Consider the following 20,789-nt stretch of genomic DNA (forward strand, 5'->3'; position numbering starts at 1 on the left):
TGTTCACCAAAGGGTCAAGATGTTAAAGGAAAGAAAGCGTATCCAGAATAGGTGTGATGGCCTAGGACAGTACTGAGAGGTGGAGGAAATTCAGTTCATAATGAAAATGACAAATAGAGTTAGGAGTTGTGAGGCAAAGGGAAAAATGGAATGATGAAAGATTATGATGAAATAAAGGAATTTCAGAATTCATGAAATGGAAAACTTGTGGGTGATGGCAAGATCAAAGGCATAATCATCTCTGTGTATATCTGTGTAAAATTTTCCAAATTTTTTTTTTCAGAATGATTTTTAAAACGTATCACAGTCAGTCTTTCCTATATTGACTATTAGAATCTTATTTTCAAGCCATACAGAGTAACTTAACCTTTTGTTTTCTCTCAACCCACCAAACAATCTGTTTCCAAGACCTATTGATTTTATCATTGTAACTTCTCATACAACTGACATTTACCACCACGCTGGTGCAGACCCTTGGCTTCTAGTGCCTTAATTATAGCAATAGCCTACTGGTTGGCTTCCCTGCCACAAATCCCTCTCCATTTCAGTCCATCCTCCATTCATCTGTGATCATGTAAAAAACCTCCTCCTTTCCAACTAAATAAATTCTAGTCTTCTATCACTTCCTGTTTGGTGTTCAAAGCTCTTCATGACTTGACCTCCCCTGCTATCCTTCTAGTCTTACACCTTACATTTCTCTGCATCCATGTACTCTGTGATCTAGTGATGCTGTTCCTTGCACAGGAAACCCCATCTCGAGTCTGTGAATTTTCTTTGGTTGTACCTTATGCCTAGAATTCTCCCCATCTCCATCTCTTCTTCATGTTCTTCCTTGGCTTCCTTCAAATGCCAGCTAAAAATCTTACCTCCAAAAGGAAGCCTTTCTTGATCCCCATTAATTCTACTGTCTTCTCCCTGTTCATTATTTCCAATTTATATTGTATATAGTTTGTACATACTTTGCATGTTGTATTTCCAATTATAGTGTAAGAACAGGTACTATCTTTTGCTTTTCTTTATATCCCCAACACTTAGCTCAATGCCTGCCATACAGTAGTAATGAATCTTCACTAGGGCTCATTAATGCTTTAAGTGATAGATAATAATGCATAGTGATTATTTTGCTATTCATGGAATACCTAAAGTATTTAAAAATAAGTGTTAATTTTCCCGTTTGTCATTTTGTTCATAATTTTTGGCATTTCCCCCTAAAGAATGCTTAAAAGAAAGTTTCAGTCTATGTTCTATTCAGATTACAAAATCATGCAGGTCAGGATGAAATTGAGCTCTTATTGTCAGCATTGTAAAATATGCTGAGTTGTCAGTTTTCTGCAAGTAATAACAGCTTTCAAAATTGTCCTTGAATGATGTCATTATTTTATAATCCTGATTCTGCTCGCTTCACATCAGTTCAGACAAGTCATCTCTTTCATAATTTCTTATGGCAGGATAGTATTCTGTTAAATTCATATAGCTTAATTTGTTTAGCCATTTCCAAATTGATGGGTATCTCTTTAGTTAAGTTGAATACCATGTTTTTCACACAACTAGGTAGTTTGTAGTTATATTCCATTTGTTTGCAATGATCTGTTTTTTCCTTTTGTCCCTTATTCACCTACTTCTACGGACAGGAAGTAGTCTCAGCTGACACCATTCAAATAAAGCAATGTTAAACTAGATCTAATTAAGACACTGTATCTCCTGACTTTATGAACTGACTGTCCCCATTCCCTTTACTTGGAATTCTTTCTTTTCTCATCTCTGCTTCCTTTCTTCCATGTCTTTCTTCAAGTTACAGCTGCCCAAGCCTTTTTTGATCATCCTTAGAACTAGTGCGTTTCCCCTATTGATTATTATCCTGTATTTATCTGGTTTGTAAATAAATACTTGTTTGCAAGTTGTCTCTTTCATTAGAATGTGAGATCATTTAGAGCAGAGATTGTTTTTACTTTCATTGTATCTGTGACACTTAACACAATGCCCCCTCCCACATAGTAGCTTAATAAATGTTTGTTGACTTGATTTGACTTGACACAGCTTTATTATTACTTATTTTCCCATTCTAGTACATGCTATATGGGGGCACTGTAGCAGTCAGCTCACAGCCACAAAATTAGATAGACAGGCATTTGTGGATATCTCCTACATACCACAGTGACAGGGGAATGAAAATTGCCTCCAAAACCGCTATTATGCTGTTGTCACTTTAGTCATGTGCCTCCTGAAATCTACCAATTCCTCCCCCATAAACATTCCTTATTCAACACAACTTTCTTGCCATTTCATCTTGCTATTGTCATGTCATTTTCTTTATATCAGTCTTTCTCACTACCAAATAATAACTAGTCTCTGCTTCAGTTACAACTTGTATATCTACCTTCTTTCTACTTTGTAGTGTGCCTTAATGCCTATGATCAATTCTTCATTAGCTGATGAAAAATGGAAGTCCAGAGAAGTTAAGTGATTTACTTAAGGTAACTCAGGTAATAAATAGCAGAGTCAATATTTGAACCTGGGTTCTTTTCAGAGTCTAAATCCAGTACTTTTCCCACAGTAACATGATGCTTCTTTACCACTTGAGAAGCCAAAAGAGGGTTCTTAGATTCTCAGTGTCCTGGCATTCCATTAAAGAATAACATTCAAGGCAAGGTAAGCAATGTATAGCCTGAGTGTAACCATGTAAAGTTAAATAACCTAGTAGAAGACCTCCAGCAAGGTAATTGATCCCCTAAGCAGAACTCTTTGATTAAGATGGACAAAAATTACATAGGATGAGTAAACTTGTCTGAAATGTTGTTTTTGTCAATAAGATCAATGTTTATTTTTTTGTTTTTGTTTTTTTGGGGGCAGGGCAATGCAGATTAAGTGACTTGCCCAGGGTCACACTGCTAATAAGTGTCGTGTCTGAGGCTGGATTTGAACTCAGGTCCTCCTGAATCCAGGGCCCGTGCTCTATCCACTGTGCCACCTAGCTTCCCCAATGAATCAGTTCTTTCAAAAGACTTTTATCTCCTCCCTCCCTTTGAAATGATGAGCAGATTTTTTTTCTGTGAGTAGTATTCAGCAGTATTTAAAGGGCATCACTGTTAATATTGTAATATTCAACAACTTTGGCAATATATCTTGTGAGAAAATATTCAAGTAGGATGCTTTACTGATATTACAATGGGGATTGACTTTTACTGACTGGAAAGACTTTTGGATGAGGACTCAACAGAAAACTTGGTATATGCCCCACCTCTGATGGTTACAAGCTGTGCGACTATAAGCATGTGTAATGTGCTTTGCAAACATTAAAATATTATACAAGTCAGCTACCATTGTTATCACAGTGTGGCATAGTGGGTAGAAAGTTGAGTCCCCAAACCAGGGAAACCTACATTCAAATCTTGCCCTGACACAAGTGACTTTGGGCAAATTCCTTAAACTCTCAATGCTCGATGCAATTCTCTAAAATTCTAATCTAAGTTGCAGAGAAGTTGCTATCCTGCATTATTAAGGGAGTTTTGTTACTTGGGAGTTTCCTATGTGAATGAAGTCAAGTTCCAGCCCTTGTCTACCCTATCATTTTGACATAATATGTCTTAATACTATCTTAAACATTTCCATATCCTAGAAATCTCTGAATATGATTGAACTCAAAGACCTTCTTGGCATGTGGATCAAGTGATATGAACTGTTATCCTGGGCATTTTATGTGTACAATTCCTTGCCTAATTATTTACTTAGTAAATGTTTGATGAATTGAGTTTTTTAGATGGATTTTTGAATAATGTACTCTCTCTATGTGGCCCTGAACTTCTCTTTCTTCTATGGATGAGCAGAACACTGCTGTAAATCTCTATAGTGTGAGTGGGAAATGATATATATACGAACTCAAATATGGATTTTAAAATGTGTTTTATATATCTTCTGGGTTTCACTGACCCTGTTGGCAAGAGGTTTGTCTGTGTTCTGGACATCATTTATATTAGTAGTTACTTATTTTTATTTTTCAGAAGCACCAATTCATTCTCTACTTCTCCAAATCATAGGGAGAAGCACAGAGTTGAAGGAATCGCAGATACAATAGAGTGCAATTGTCTTCATTTTACAAAGTAACAGATATTAAGCAGCAGCACTGGGGTTTGAACCCATGTCCTCTTACTCCAAAGCCAGTATTCTTTCTGTTATCTCAGACACTTGCCTCACTAATGTGTAGCTTGGTTCAAGTCTCAGTAAGCTATGCATATTGGCAGCACAACCTCTGCTAATTGGTCCCGATGAAACTAATACAGTGAGTGATTGACTTCTCAACCTTGATAATACAGGAAAACAAATAGTGCCCCTCAGAATCCCCAGTGAGTCAGATCAATGACATGACATTTCCATAAGGACACAGATAAGTCAGGACTGTTGTAAAGCTAGGGTGGAACCCCACACCTTGTTTGAAAGCCATAAGCTCATATATCAGGGAGATGCAAATGGACACTTGACAGCTACAAGGAAGATGCCCAGAGATGTATGGATTTATAGGACACTAATTTGACAAAGTGTCTATGGATTTAGTGCATAATTACTGGAAGAACCTAGCAAGCCAGGAGTCAGACACTTCAAGCACAATAACCAACTGTGAGGAATTCTTTAAAATTTTATTTATAGGAAGTTACTTACAAAGTAATAATTATGATATTTAATCAATATACCTGAATTATGGTGTTATCTGTGGACATTTGCCATCTAGAGCTGTATCTGCTGTATCAGTATCTCAGATATTGATAATTTTTGTCACTTTCTAATGTTCCTAGTTATAATCTTATTTTAGAACATTATAAATATCATGTCTATGGCTTAAATTTAGTTCAATTAAGAACTGTCATTGGAGAGATTACCTCTTGAAGTCCACATACTAGGAAAATTTACAACAAATTATCCATGAAATATCCCAAACAATAGTGCTGAGAACCAATCATAGTGCAGCTTTCCAACAAAAAGAGTAGTGCTTTTATCAAGCTCTTGATTCCATTTTTGAAATTAAAATCTCTAAAAAATGACGGATGGTGTTGGTTGGAAGTATGGTTTCAATAACCTGACAATTTCATCAATCACTTTTTTTGGTGAAGTTCAAGTGTCAAAGAATCTTATTATGACTGGTTTGTTCCCCCTAAACTGAGTCAAAGAAGTCTACAGAATCTCAGATTTTGAAAGAATCTCAAAAGTCATCTTGTCCCAGGTGTACCTGAATAGGAATCCCTTCTACATCATCTTTCTCAAATGATCATACCATGCAGCCTCTTCTTGAGAGTAGTAGTCAGTTCCAGTTTTTGGATAGCTCTGAGGGTTCCCCCTTACATCCAGTCTAACTCTCTAGAACTTTCACCCTAAAATTGCTATTTTTACTCTATTTCTACTCTCTATTCAGTGCTAAGCAGAATAAAACTAATTCTTTTTTTTCTGTATGATATCTCTTCAAATACTTGAGCTTTTTCTCAATTCTCATTCTCTAGACCTTTCTGCAACCTTTGACACTGTTCTTCATCCTCTTTTCCATGATACTCTATTCTCTCTAGGTTCACAGGACACCATTCTTTTCTGGTTCTCCTACTACCTGTCTGTTCCTCACTTTTCTTTGTTGGATCCTTATAGAGATCACTCCCTTTAATTGTAGGTATGCCATAGGATTCTGTCCTGGGCTCTCTTCTCTTTTCTCTGTATACTACTTCATTTGCTAATTTCATCAGCCCTCAAGTATTTAGTTACCATCTCTATGCTGATGATTCTCAAATTCACCTATTCTGCCCTACCTCTCTGCTGACCTCCAATCTTGCATCTCCTACTGTCTTTCAGATACCTCAAACATGATGTCTACTGAACATTCCCCAAAAAGGAACTTATTATCTTTCCCCCTAAAGCTCTCCCCTATCCTACCTCCCCTATTGCTATAGAGGGCAATAGCATCTTCCAAGGTCCTCAGGCGTTCATTCTCAGTGTCATCCTCATCTCTTCACTATTTCTCATCCCACCATATCCAATCTATTGCCCAGGCCTATTGATTTCATCTTTACAACATCTCTTGAATATATTCCTTCTCTCCTTTGATAGTGCCACCACCCTGGTGCAGTCCCTTATTACCTCACACCTGGACTTTTGCAATAGATTGCTGGTGGGTCTGCCTGCCTCAAGTCTCTCCCTAGTCCAATCCATCCTCCATTCAGTCACCAAAGGGATTTTCCTAAAGCAATTTCAACCATGTCATTTTTGGCCATGTCAACCCTCCCGCCCCCACACATTCAATCAACTCCACTGGCTCCTAATTGCCTCCAGAATTTAATAAAAAAATTCTATTTGGCATTCAAAGCCCTTTCTAATTTAGCCCCTTTCTGCCTTCCAAGTTTTCTTACACCTTACTCCCTGCCATGACCTCTTCAATACAGTGATACTGATATTCCATGTCTGGAATGCTCTCCCTTTTTATCTCCTTCTACTGGCTTCCCTGGCTTCCCTTATGTCCCAACTAAAATCTCTTATTTTACAGGGAACCTTTTCCAACCTCTCATTTTAGTGACTTTCCACTCTTATTTGCTCCCTATTTATTTATCCTGTACATATTTGTGCACATTTATTTTTTTCTTGTTTCTATCATTAGATTATGAATTACTTGAGGGCAAGGACTATCTTTTGCCACTTTTTGTAACCTCAGCACTTAACACATAAGTTCCTGGTACATAGTAGGAGCTTAATACATGTTTATTGACTGACTGTAACTATCATCTCCTCCTAAGTATTCTCTTCTCAAGGGTAAATACCCTTATTATTTTATCCTATCTTCATTGAAATGGTCTTCAGTCCCTTTTTCAACCTTGTTACGTCCCTTTGGGTAAGTATCAGCTTATCAATGTCATTTCTAAATTATGTATATTAGAACAAAGTATGAAATCTGACCAGGGCAGCAGAGTTTGACAGGATCATATAATAGAATCCTCACCTCCCTTTCTAGATACTTTACTTAGTACACTACTGATCAGTTTTGCATTTTTCCTTCAATGTCTCAAGAAATCCAGATTTTCTTATATGAACTTTTCCTTCTGATATATGTACCTTATCCTTTACTTGTTTAATTAATTCCTTGGTTCAATGAAAAGACCACTGGACAGCCAGAAGACTCATTTAAAATCCTGTCTCTAATATTTACTACCTATGTGATTTATCAGGTCATGTCAGACCAACCTCATTTCCTTTTTTGATGAGTTAATCAGAGTGGCATGTCAGGAGAGAACTATAACCAGTTTATCTAGATTTTAGCAAGACATTTGACAAAATCTCACTTTTTGTGGGCAAGATGAAGAGATGTATATTGAGTAGATTTAGAATTCTTTGGATGGCCATATCCAAAGAGCAGTCATTCATTATCAGCTAGATGTCAACTTGGGAGGAGGTCTCTAGTGGAGCATTCTAGAAATCTGTACCTGACTCTGTGCTATTTAATATTTTAGAAATATCTTGTTTTGGAGGTAGCACAAAGCTTGGAGGGGCAGTTAACACACACACATACACATATATATAGATATATGATAAAGATATGATATGATTTATATATGATAAAAGGTCTTGACAGGCTAGAACATAGAACTTAATCAAATAAGATGAAACTTAATAGGAACATATATAAAGTCTTATACTTGGGGTAAAACCCCAACTTCTCAGGTGGTTGACATTGTGGGACAACACCACATCTGGAAGAGGACCTATAGATTTAAGTGGACTACAAGCTCAATATGAGTCAATAGTGTGATACGGCATTAAAAAAGCCAGTGTATTCTTAGGTTGTTTTGAGAGGAATGGTATCCAGAACTACAGACTTGATTATCTTTCTGTGTTCTGCCCTGGCCAGCCAATATCCACATTTTAGGGAGGACATTGATAAATTGAAGGGTATTGAGAGGATGATAACCAGAATGGTGAAGAATATTGAGTTCATGCCATTGGAAGATCAGTTGAAGGAACTTTGTATGTTTTGTCTGGAGAAGAGAATACTTGAGGGGAGGGAGACACCTGATAATCATCTCCAAGTATTTGAATCACTCTCATATGGAAGAGCCAAGAGTAATTGGTGAAAATAGCATAAATGTAAAAGTAGTCTTAATGTAAGGGGGGGAAGAACCTTCTTAACAGGCTGTCTCAGAAGGTAGGGGGTTTCTCTTCACTAGGGGTCTCCATGCAAAGGATAGATTGACCACTTGTCCATTATGTTGTAGCAGATATTCTTATGAAAATGTGGGTTGGACTGTATAATCTTTGTGGACCTTCCTAATATTGATATGTCTATCATTTATGTTCTGAAACTCCTACTTTCCAAGAGCAGCAATGATGAAAATGTTACTTTTCTAAGATCTTCAATTCTTTGCTCAGAACTTTATAATCTTTAGCATTGTATTTGAAGTTCCTTATGTTGGTACCATTTGTTCCTACATGAATTGCCAGGAGAAGGGAAGTTCTCTTCAGTTTTGACAAGCCTTGGGTGGCTTTCTCATGTTATAGATATGTGCATGCTGCAGGAATGTTCACCTCTGATAGATATATAGATGGCCCAATACCTCTTATCAGGGAGTCACTAACCTTTACTAGTCTTTCTTTCCTTTGTTCATTTCTGGATGATCCCTCTCCTGATAGTATCTGTATTCTCATAATCACCTCTTGGACCACAAGAATTTGTTTCCTCCTGGCAGTTAGTGGGACATGGGGTGTGGAGGGGGAGAGGCAAGGGGTGGTCCAGCTCTGCCTTCTAAATTAGTAGACTCTTTCCAAAGATCCTCTGTAAACAACAGGTGTCATTCTTACTACATAACTTGACATGTTCAGCATTCCTTTTTCTCTCCTTTCCTTTAGTTGTTTTCTCCCATTGTCTAGTTCTAAAACATAGTAGGATTTCCCTCTACTTTTTTGTCTACCTCTTTACATCCTTTTAATTTTTTTTGTTTCTCTTTGTCTGTTTCTCTCTTACTCTCTGTCCTCTCCTCTCCTCTCTCTTCCTTCCTTCCTTCCCTCCTTCCCTCTCTCTCTCTCTCTCTCTCTCTCTCTCTCTCTCTCTCTCTCTCTCTCTCTCTCTCTGTTGTAGTTCAATATCTCTTAAAGAAATAGAGATACTTTCCTTGATCACTTTTACCTTTTCTTCTACTAGAGAACCCCACTTGCCCTTTGTGAATATATATGTTTGTTAAGGGATTCATACTCTTACTGATGTGGGTACCATGTGCATACATAATTATTCTATCTTACTAGAAGATATACAAACATGGGGTACTCTCTGCAGGTCACTGAAAAACACCTCTGATCTTCTATATTAGGAACCATAACTAGCAATTCTAGTGCTTAAGGAAAGAACCCAAAACATACCCAGGCATATATCATGGAAAGTACTGTCAAATACTTTTGTTTTGTTTTGTTTTTTGGTGAGGCGATTGGGGTTAAGTGACTTGCCCAGGGTCACACAGCTAGTAAGTGTCAAGTGTCTGAGGTCGGATTTGAACTCAGGTCCTCCTGAATCTAGGGCCGGTGCTTTATCCACTGTGCCACCTAGCTGCCCCTGTCAAATACTTTTGAATACAAATTCAACAAATTCAAATGGGGTTAAGCAGTAACTGGGACCTTAGGTCATAAAACCCAATGAGGGTAGACATCCTAGAATACTACCTCTTGAGAGGAAGTGGGCCGTTTTTGGGGCCTCCACTAGGGGAAGGAGCAGGGTTAAGTTAAGGAAGAGCTTATTTGACTTGCGCTTTCTTCTCATATAACTACCATACTACTTCAGACCCTAATCAGCTCTCACCTGGACTATTGCAATAGACTCCTACTTGGCCTTGTCGCATGTCCTTACCTTCTCTAAAAATTTCCTCACACAGATGCTAAAAGGATTTTCCTAAAATGTAGGTCTGATCATGTTATTCTCCTGCTCAATAAACTCTAGTCTCACTCTCGCTCTCATTTTTGGGATAAAATAGAAGTTTCTCTTTTTGGCTTTTATACCTTTTCACAACCTGGCCCCAGTCTACTTTTCTAATCTTACCACTCCCTTTCAGACATTTTACAATTAACTTAAACTGACCTAATTACTATTTTTCTCACAGGATACTCCATTGCCTGTATCACTGGCTGTATCCCCACCTCCTTCACCCATTCTTGCAATGTACTCATTCCTTACCTCTGTCTCTTAGAATTTCTAGTTTCTTTAAAGACAGCTCAAGCACTATCTTCTCTGAATGATGTCTTTTCCTCAGAATTAACTTCATACTTATTCTGTATGTACAATACATATGCATATATATGTGTGTGTATATATATGTATATACACACACAACATATATGTTATCTCCCTAGATTGAATATAAAACTCCTTGAGTGAGGGGATTATTTTCCTTTTGTCTTTCTATCTCCAATATCTTTCACAGTGCCGGGCACATAGTAGGTACTTAATAAATGCCTGCTGGTTAATTGATGACTGCAGCATACCTTGTATAATTTCTTTGGGGCTTTCTTTTTTGCTTCCTTCTAGTTAGAAGTTGTCTTTCTGCTTTTGAATCTCATAAAGTTAGTTTGGTATACAACTTCATTAAGGCCTCAAACCCTTGACTAAAGTCTATATCTCATTTTGTTAGGAAGGTGACCCCAAATTCTAAAGATTTTTCCAACCAAGCAAACTTTGAAAGATTTTGAATACAGGACTCATAAGGGTAATGTTTGTTGTTTAAAGACCAACATAGCGGGGCATCTAGGTGGCACAGCCCTGGATTCAGACACTTGGCACTAGCTGTGTGTCCCTGGGCAAGTCACTTAACTCTCATTACCCTGAGAAAAACAAAACAAAACAACAACAAAAAACCTTACTATTAATCAAGACCAATCTGTCCAAGTTTGGAGAGTCTTATTCCTAGATAGCTGGTCACTAGCTGATGTCTTTTTTTTTTTTTTTTGCCACGATAATTCACAAAGATCACAAAGTCAAGACTGATTATTATCTTTGTCAGTTGAGGGAGTACCAATACTGGTGAAATCTTGATATTTGAAATATGAAATAACTATACCTCAAAACAGCCAACTTGAACAGATCATGTCTGCTCAGTATCCAACATAGGGTAGTACTGGAGAATGAATTAATATTATTTCATGTCCAGGTTTTGTTTTGTTGTTGAGCAGTGATGGGACCCTATTTAATAGTCAGAAAGTGTGTTTTGTGGTTGTCATTAAAAAAAGAAAGATATAATCAGATTTTTTTTTTTTTTACTGAAGCCATATGTATTCTGAGCATACCTTACCTTGGAAATCATTGTTACATAAAGCTCTACAAAGCTCAAGAGAGCAAAACACAAAGAGCAACTCACAAAGAACTTAATCACCAATATAGCATATTGGAATCATTTAGCAGATATCAAAGCATCCTTTTTCTTTTCATTTTCTATACTTGATCATCATGAAAGGAATATTTCAGAGAAATCTATAGAAGTCATCAGAGTCTTTGCTTGGGGGAAATACTGGTATATCCATGAGTTTACCCATGAGTTTTCAGTAGATAAAGACTTGGAAAGAAGTTCCAATCCTCACCAAAAGGAGGTACAAAAAAAAGCAGAATTTTGCCTCATTTGCATTTAGAAAGAGACCCTGAAAGAAAAGGACCAACACACCACCTGGTACTGTAATATATTTCATATAGGACCTGACGGAAGGTGGGACCTGTCAGAATACACGGTTATTTGGTATCATGTCAACCCCAAATTCTGCTTGTGGAGGGGCCTTAACCTCAGGGTTGTACTATAAATCAAGTGACTATATAGGTCCTGTAGGAGGACATCTTTCTAGCTTGTGGCCTCAAGTATTTGTCCTTTGTCCTTTCAATTGGTTAAAAAAGTTGGTCACATATGATGTTGTTTTAGTCTCAGTACTTGTGGGGTGGTGAATGTGGGGGAAGATGGGAACAAAGATAAAGACAAAATACAGCTTTGATGTTATCCCCATACACAGAATTTTACTATGCACATCTAGGCTTGTGTGTGCCTTGGTGCATGTATTCACCTCTATCACATCCTTGTAGAATATGCCTCTATACATTCCCTCTATAAGCCTTGGTGCTTATGGGGGCATTGTCTGAACTCTGTCATTGCCTGTGCAGAAAGCTTAGGTTTTCTTTAAATAAAAATTAATATTTCTGAATGAGACCTGTTAGTTAAAATTTTTGCAACCCTATATTGACTTTTGCACTGCTATGACAGGTAGTCTAGATTAAAAATAAAATCAAGCATCTTGCATGAAAACTCAAAATATGATGTGTATTGAGTTTCATCCTGGCCTATGATATGGACCCTGATTCATCTTGGGGATGGTGGCATGGCTGAACATAACTGATATTGTTATCAATATAATAACAGTTATTATAGTAATTTTATTGGTCATGGTTTGGTTAGTTCAGTGTTAAATATTACTCAAGATGTCTTTATTTTTAAAATCTTTAAAATAGCTAGCCAGTTTAATTTGGCATAGAAAGCTACAAATATGATGATACAGGTAGGATTTTCACAAAATAGCATTTTACCATAATCATATTTATATCTCCCCTATTCAGTTTTACTAGTGCATTTACCTACCTGGCAGGCATCTATTCTTCCTTCCAAGAACCCAGCACATATCATTCCATTTGTTATGGCACCATCATATACCTCTTTTTTATTGCATGTGTCAGTATCTATAATTTTCATTATTCCTTTTTGGAGAACATTAGGACTTGTTCCTAAAGAAAAAATAATACATATTTTGTTCATGTCAAAGCCAATCTCTTATGATAAGGTCACAGTGCTTGTTCACCTCAATATACTTATGGATACACTAACATTCTATGGACTCTTAGATATTTTAATACATTTTTTGTTTTACTTTTTGGTGATGAAGAAGCCTTGCTTATGAAAAAATCTAGGCAATGCTGAGAAACAAGCAATATCTAAAGTGTTATGCTATTTTTATTTCTTAAAGTTTTGGTAATTTATTTGATTATATTTTATTTATTTATTATATTTTTATTTGTTTATGTCTTATGATGTTTAAAATCTAAATAGTATGGTCACCTTAAATTAGAAGCTTTAGCACCAGTCTTTGGGCATTAAGCATTTATTAAAGCATACCAGGTATCCATGTGGAGTTCAGAAAGTTAAGAAAAGGCCTATCTAGCCTAGAGTTCCAGCTTGGTTTGCTTCTTCCTCAAGTCCTCCTCCACGAGCCTGCTTCAATCATGAACTCTCCTCAAACTGAGTGTGGAAACTTTTTATAGGTCCAGAGCACAGGCAGTCCTTATACACTGCTTTAAGATGATTGGTAGGCATCATACAAATCCATTGGTCACTGGACTTGAAGGTAGTCTCGAGTTAAGTTCAAAGTCTTCTGAGAACAATACCTTCTTAAGGGCTAGCAAGGGGTGCTTACAATCTAATTAACTTGAAGTAGGCTAATCAGCAGTCAATCACTCTCACTTAATTCAATCAGTTTAGAGTAATCTCCAGGTGGGCCTTTGAGTATCTGCTAAATTCCATTATTTTATCACATCCCCCACTTTGTTTCACTGATAAACATGGGGGTGTGTCCTTGATGAAACAATAAAAAATAATGAAGTCTTTGGAAGTCTTTTCTCAGATGATTCTTGGGATGTTCTCTGGGTGTAGTCGTGGAATGGAAAGTCTTTCCTGGTGTCATGGAAGCTCTAACACATGCACCTAGTTTAATTTAACGTATTTTCTTTTTCTTTCAGTCTGATGGCATGGTCAGAATCCATCCACCTGTGGCCTAGCACAATTGCTGGATGTCTTGGAACCACGAGATATGGTATGGTAACCTTTCCATAACATTTTCAGGTTTTATCACGGACACATTACTAAATTTGGCCTTGATCCAGACACATGGTGGTAAGAAGTGTTATAGATTGCATAATTGCTTCAACTCTGTATTATATAAAGGAGGGGAATGTAATATTATATCTATATCTATATCTATATCTATATCTATATCTATATCTATATCTATATCTATATCTATATCTATATCTATATCTATATCTATATCTATATCTATATCTATATCTATATCTATATCTATATCTATATCTATATCTATATCTATATCTATATCTATATCTATATCTATATCTATATAGTTTGACTAAGAGTTATATTTTGAAGAACTCTCACTGTTTAATTTGATCATTGACAATGCTATGCTAAGGATTAGTGAAAATCCAGCAGTTCAACAGCTAAAGAAGTGAGTCCAGTTTTCCTGATGAGTTCAGACCACTGCCATCCTGGTGGTGTGAGCAAGAGCAGTAGTAGATGAGTCATTCAAGCCTGGTTGTAAGTTGTGCTTTCCATTGAAGCTACAAGCTCCAGGTGGTAAGTTACTCTGCTCTTTTGAATAGACTTAGGTTAGAGCTAGGAAGATTAGCCATATTTCTTCTCCCCTATTTCCTTGTCTTTTATTTTATTAATTTCACCTTTGCTGTTTACTTTATTCTCCCTAACAAAATCTGATTCATCTGTGGAACTGAGGCTGTAAGGCTCCTTTCTTATTGGCCTGGGAGAAATATCTAAAAAGGCAGTTTCAGAGGGGAGGGAGCTTTAAACCTAGAGGTCCCTCATTATCTCCGGGTGCATGTATTCACCTCTATCACATCCTTGTAGAATATGCCTCTACACATTCCCTCTATAAGCCTTGGTGCTTATGGGGGCATTGTCTGAACTCTGTCATTGCCTGTGCAGAAAGCTTAGGTTTTTTTCAAATAAATATTTAGGCAAACCACCCAATTTACTCTTCATATATTAAATTTGGCCCCCACAGTCTCAATAATGCTTCTCTAATATGTTAATCATCTGTGATTTCATCAGTGTGAATACTCCCTTCAGTGACACAAATAACAATCATTCTTTTACTTTGTAAATGGTATTTGAAAGTTAACATAGCTGAACAATTCAGTAAACTAGGTGATGAGCCACTCCAAAGTTAGAGGAGTTGTTCTTTATATGACAGACATGCAATCTATCACTTTGTCTATTTACAAAACTTTTCCAGCTTGATAGCACAAAGTAGCTACTTAATATTTTTTGGTCTATTCATTGGTTGGCAGTACATGTTAGAACTATGTTTCACTAATGCATTGGTGGTGGAGTTGTGAACTGCTCCAATCATTTTGGAGAACAATTTGGAACTATTCCCAAAGGGCTATAAAATTGTGCATAGCTTTTGACCCAGCAATAGCACTACTAGTTCTATATCCCAAAGAGATCATTTAAAAAGGGAAAAGGACACACATGTACAACAAATATTTATAGCAGCTCTTTTGGAGGTAGCAAAGAATTAGAAATTAAGGGGATGCTCATCAATTTGAAAATGGTTGAACAAGGGGGCAACTAGGTGGCACAGTGGATAAAGCACCAGCCCTGGATTCAGGAGGACCTGAATTCAAATCTGGATTCAGACACTTAACACTTACTAGCTGTGTGACCCTGGGAAAGTCACTTAATCCTTATTGCCCTGCCAAAAATAATTGGGGCAGCTAGGTGGTACAGTGGATAAAGCATTGGCCCTGGATTCAGGAGGACCTGAGTTCAAATCTAGCCTCAGACACTTGATACTTGCTAGCTGTGTGACCCTGGCAAGTCACTTAACCCCCACTGACCCACAAAAACAAAGGTTGAACAAGATGTGGTAGATGAATATCATGGAATACTATAAGAAAAGATGAGCAGGCAGATTTCAGAAAAACCTGGAAAGAATTACATGAACTGATGCTGAGGGAAGTGAGCAGAACAAGAACATTATACACAGTAAAAGCAACATTGTGCACTGGTCAAATATGATGGACTTAGCTCTTCTCAGCAATACAATGATCCAAGACAATTCAAAAAGATTCATGATTGGAGCCCCAATGTGAAGAGCTTTAAGTGTGTTTATACTTTGGGTAGCTGAGAACCACTAAATATAAACAACTTTGTGCCTTAGGATAGGCAGCTATATGAAGGAAGGATTAGAGAGGAGAAGCCTAAGGCAGGAAGATCATTTGGAGGGTGATTTTCACTTAATAGTATTTTTTCCAATTATGTGTAAAAATAGTTTTCAACATTGATTTTTGTAAGATTTTGAGTTCCAAATTTTCTCCCTTACTCCCTTCCCTCCTGCCTCCCCAAGACAGCAAGCAAGATGATATAGGTTATACATGTTAAACCTATTTCTACATTAGTCATGTTGTAAAAGAAAAATCATAACAAAAGGAAGAAACCATGAGAAAGAAAAAACAAAAATAAAAAACAAAAAAGTGAAAATAGCATGCCTACATCTGCATTCAGACTCCATAGTTCTTTCTCTGTTAGTTCCTTGTGTTAGAGCTTTTGAGTAAGGATAGAGCATTTAAAGAGTAGCTTAACCCATAGGTTTATAGGTAATCCAAGTATCCTGTAATTTATGAATTACTGTCCAAAGAGAACCTTGCTGAAAAAAATAGCTTTAATACTGACCCAGGTGCTTGATGTGCCTACCCTTAGACTCATTCTTTTAGGTGAGACATTGTCAGGAGTCTTTTTACAAGTGCTCCAGTGATAGGTAATACTGTAAGACTACTATTTTATCAGCCCTTAGTTGGCTAAATATTAGCCACAAAACTATGTGTGGTATATTCTGAGTTATGGGGGAAGGAGGGATAGTTTGGATAGGTACTTGCTCCAGGTAGGGTGGAACAGTGGAGGCCTGTGAACAGCTAGAGGGCAGCATGAGGAAAATTGACCCTTGGAGGTTATGTTTGTTCTTGATTCTCAAAGAAGACTGTGACAGATGTCATGACTTTCACAAAATTGGATTTAAGTGAGGAAGGGCTGTGCAAAGTCACCAAAGCCTCACCTTTTCCTCTGGAGCCATCTGGATCCAGTGGCAAGACATGTTCAGGATGATTGGAGATTGCCCCAGATGTTTAAGGCTATTGAGGTTAAGTGACTTGCCCAGGGTCACACAGCTAATAAGTGTATGAGGTGAGATTTGAACTCTGATCCTCCCAACTTTAGTGTCAGTGCTCTCTCTACTGTGCCACCTAGCTGTGGCACTGTGCCCCAGGGGGTTATGTAAATAAGAAAAAGAGATGCTGGTGAGGGCAGTATACTAAATATTAACTTTCAAATATCTTCCTTCATTCCTTCCTTTTTTCCTTTTTTCCTTCCTTTCTTCCTTCTTTCCTTCTTTCCTTTTTTCCTTCTTTCCTTTTTTCCTTCTTTCCTTTTTTCCTTCCTTCCTTCCTTCCTTCCTTCCTTCCTTCCTTCCTTCCTTCCTTCCTTCCTTCCTTCCTTCCTTCCTTCCTTCCTTCCTTCCTTCCTTCCTTCCTCCCTCCCTCCCTCCCTCCCTCCCTCCCTCCCTCCCTCCTTCCCTCCCTCCCTCCCTCTCTCTCTCTTTCTGTTTCTTTGTTTCTTTCTTTTAGCAATCAGGGTTAAGTGACTTGCTCAGGATCACACAGCTAGTAAGTATCAAGTGCCTGAGGCCAAATTTGAACTCAGGTCCTCCAGACTCCAGGGACAGTGTTGTATCCAGTGTGCCACCTAGCTTTCAAAGCCTTTTCCATAGGACTTAAAAAGACAGTTTCTTTGCCAGAGAGAATTAGTTAAAATGGTTTAAAATCAACCATAGCACTAGCAATCTCTAAAATTTGTTAGGATTTGAGTTACTGGGACTCTCCATAGTTCAATTGGAAGTATTTTTTTTAAATGCATAAGAAGACTGGAGATAGATGAAAGTATACAGAGAAAAGGGTAAACTAACTGGGCAGCGTACAGGGAAAGACTCAGATGTAGAAATTCCATAGGTTCAAACAGAGCTCAGTGGACACCTGGTAGCAAAGGCACATAAAATATTCTTTTTGGCTTTGTCTAAAGCATGGACAAAATTTATATTGGGTATAAAATGTGGAAGTGGTATAATCACCTTTGATTCAGGGAACACCCACGTTGATAGAATCACATTTATCAGTCAATGAAATCTGTTCAGTAAGTGTGTAAGGCAGTGTGAACCCTGTAAATGTCATTTTCATATCTTATTTATAGCCACTATTAAGTAGAAGGAGCACTAAAGGACTCACCATCAGTTTTTCTTGATCCCCATCCTGTAACTACCACATCAGAATCTGGAGGGAAGTTATAATTTGCTTCTGGAAGACAAATCTTTCGAATACTGCTTGTATATAGTACTGGTTTGGACAGATTTACAATGGCAATGTCATTGTCATGATCTGGATAGTGATACTTTTCATGAATGATAATATTTTTCACACTTCGTTTCATTTTTGAATCACTTAAACGGAGTCCAAAGGTCACACTCCATTCTCGAGGGTCTTTAGCACTAAAACAACAATAAAAATACCAAAACATGGACTATTTTTAAAAGTTATGAAGTGTAAGGAACTTTTATTGTAAACAATACTGAACAGTAGATAGTTTTAGATATATTCAAAGACCCTAGTTACTGGGCTAAGAACTCACTGGGTGGTATAGTGAATAGAGTGCCAAGGCTCTAGTCAGGAAGATTCCCCTTCCTGAGCTCAAATTCGGCCTCCAAAACTTACTAGTTATGTGACCTTGGGCAAGTTACTTAACCCTATTTACCCTGTTTGTGTAAAATGAGCTGGAGAAGGAAATGGCAAATCACTCCAGTATTTTTGCCATGAAAATGCCAAACGGGGGTATGAATTGTTGGACACAACTGAAAAACAACAACAAAACTAAAAATATTTTATACCAACAAAACCAATGTAACTAAAATCAGAAGAGAAACAAATAACTGGGAAAAATCTTTCCTTTTCTCTGGTAAGGGTCTCATTTCCAAGATCTATGAGGAATTGGTTCAAATTTATAAGTATCATTCTCCAAATTTAAAGATGGTCAAAGGATATGAAGAGTCAGTTTTCTAAAGAAATAATCAAAGCTATTCAATAGCTATATAACAAATGCCACAAATCATAAGTAATAAGAAAAATGTGAATTAATTAAATTCTGAGGTTCTACATCATACTCATCAGGTTGGCAAAGTTAACAACAAACAACAAAAGAAAATGACAAACATTGGAAGGACTATGGAAAAATAGGTATACTAATGCATTTGGTTGGTGGTTTGGTGAATTGGTCCAAGAATTTTGAAAAACAGTTTGGAACTATGCTCAGAGAAATGACCAGACCAGCCATTCCTTAGTCTTTGGACTTTGCCACAGTGCTTCGGCTGTCATCTCCCTCTACCTCTGCAGCCCCTTTTCCCATTGGTGAGTTCTTCCTAGAGCTTCCATTTTGAGGAAGGCCCCAGACTAGTCATGCTTCACTCTTGGAACTTTGTCACCATTCTGCCATGAGGGAATATTTTCCCTTTCCCCTTTCAGTTCCCTTTTATGTATTATCTTCCCTCATTAGAATATAAGTTCCTTGAGAGAAATAAATGTCTTTCCTTTTCCTTTTATTTGTATACCTGAAACTTAGCACAATGCCTACCACAGTGACATCTATGACATTGGCATCACCGATGTCTGTTTTGGGGTCTATGCCCCAAAGAGATCAAAGAAAGGAGAAAAGCAGTTCTTTTAGGTTGGCAAAGAACTGTTAACTAAGGGGGTACTCATCAATTGAAGAATGACTATGTAAATTATATTATATGAATAAATAAAATAATCTTATGCTATAAAAATGACAAAAAGAAGGGTTTCAAAGAAACATGAGAATTATTGTATAGATTGATTTAGAGTGAAGTGAGCAGAACCAGGAGAACAATTTATAAAAACATTATCGATAAACAATTTTAAGACTTAAAAACTCCGTTCGACAAAATAACCAACCATGATTCTAGGGGATCAATGATGTAACATGCTACCCACCTCCTAACAGTGAGGTGATATTCTTTAATTGAAAATTAATAGTATATAATTTTGTACATATTAAAATTTATTTTACTTCACTATACATAGTATACATATACAATTTTTTAAAAAAATTTGTATTTATTTATTTTTTTCAGTGGGGTATGAGGGAGCTAGATCATTGTTAACTGAAAAAAGATAAATTTATAATTAGCCTTAAAAATAAACTAGACTGACAATCAAAACTCAAATTCTAGTGATTATAGGTAGTGGAAAGGAACAATTTATGCATATGATATAGTAAGAAAGAGGATGAATGTACGATATAATTGAGAGAATACTGAATTTGACCCCAAGTCCTAGTTCTCTTACTTAGTAGCCAAGCAATCCTGGACAAGTCACTTAATCTCTTTGATTCCTCATCTAAAAAATGATGATATTGGCCTTAAGGATACTGTTGGGTCTGTTTTAGCTCTGCCATTCAATAATTCTAATTTCTAAGAAGACTTTTCATTTAATTGATGAGTAAAGACTCAAAGCTATCAAAAAAGCAAAGAACCAATAAATGCAAAACTTAAAGAAACAGGAAAAAATTGTTGAAAATATAGCATACCTTGTTACTTCTATTTTGTAAGTACCATTACTCAACTCTTGGGAAAATATGTATACAGAAATACAAAAATGTGCACAGAAACCAGTGTGGAATTGTGGAAAGAGATACTGAATTTCAAGTTGGAGTCAGGATAGTTCAGTCCTGTACCTGGAATTGGTAGAACTGTGTTTGAATCCAGGTTTAGCCACTTGTTATCTGTGTGACCTTCATTAAATCACTACCTCCCCGAGCCCTGGTTTCCTCAACTGTAAAATGAGGGGAATGGACTAGATGACTCTTTTTTTTTGCTGGGCAATGATGGAT

The 20,789-nt window shown here is 37.0% G+C and overlaps 1 protein-coding gene across 1 annotated transcript in view; it reads right to left on the reverse strand.

Annotated features, from left to right (window-relative positions):
• Nucleotides 1-20,789, reverse strand: part of LOC122732955 (transmembrane protease serine 11C-like) — a 101,632-nt gene that overhangs the window by 7,124 nt on the left and 73,719 nt on the right. Inside the window, exons 7-8 of the mRNA XM_043973409.1 lie at nt 18,116-18,375; nt 12,612-12,754 (exon numbers count right to left, since the gene is read on the reverse strand). Of these exons, the coding sequence (XP_043829344.1) occupies nt 12,612-12,754; nt 18,116-18,375 (403 nt within the window). The remainder of the gene's footprint in view (nt 1-12,611; nt 12,755-18,115; nt 18,376-20,789) is intronic.

This window comes from Dromiciops gliroides, chromosome 6 (assembly GCF_019393635.1).
Source record: "Dromiciops gliroides isolate mDroGli1 chromosome 6, mDroGli1.pri, whole genome shotgun sequence".
Lineage (NCBI taxonomy): Eukaryota > Metazoa > Chordata > Mammalia > Microbiotheria > Microbiotheriidae > Dromiciops > Dromiciops gliroides.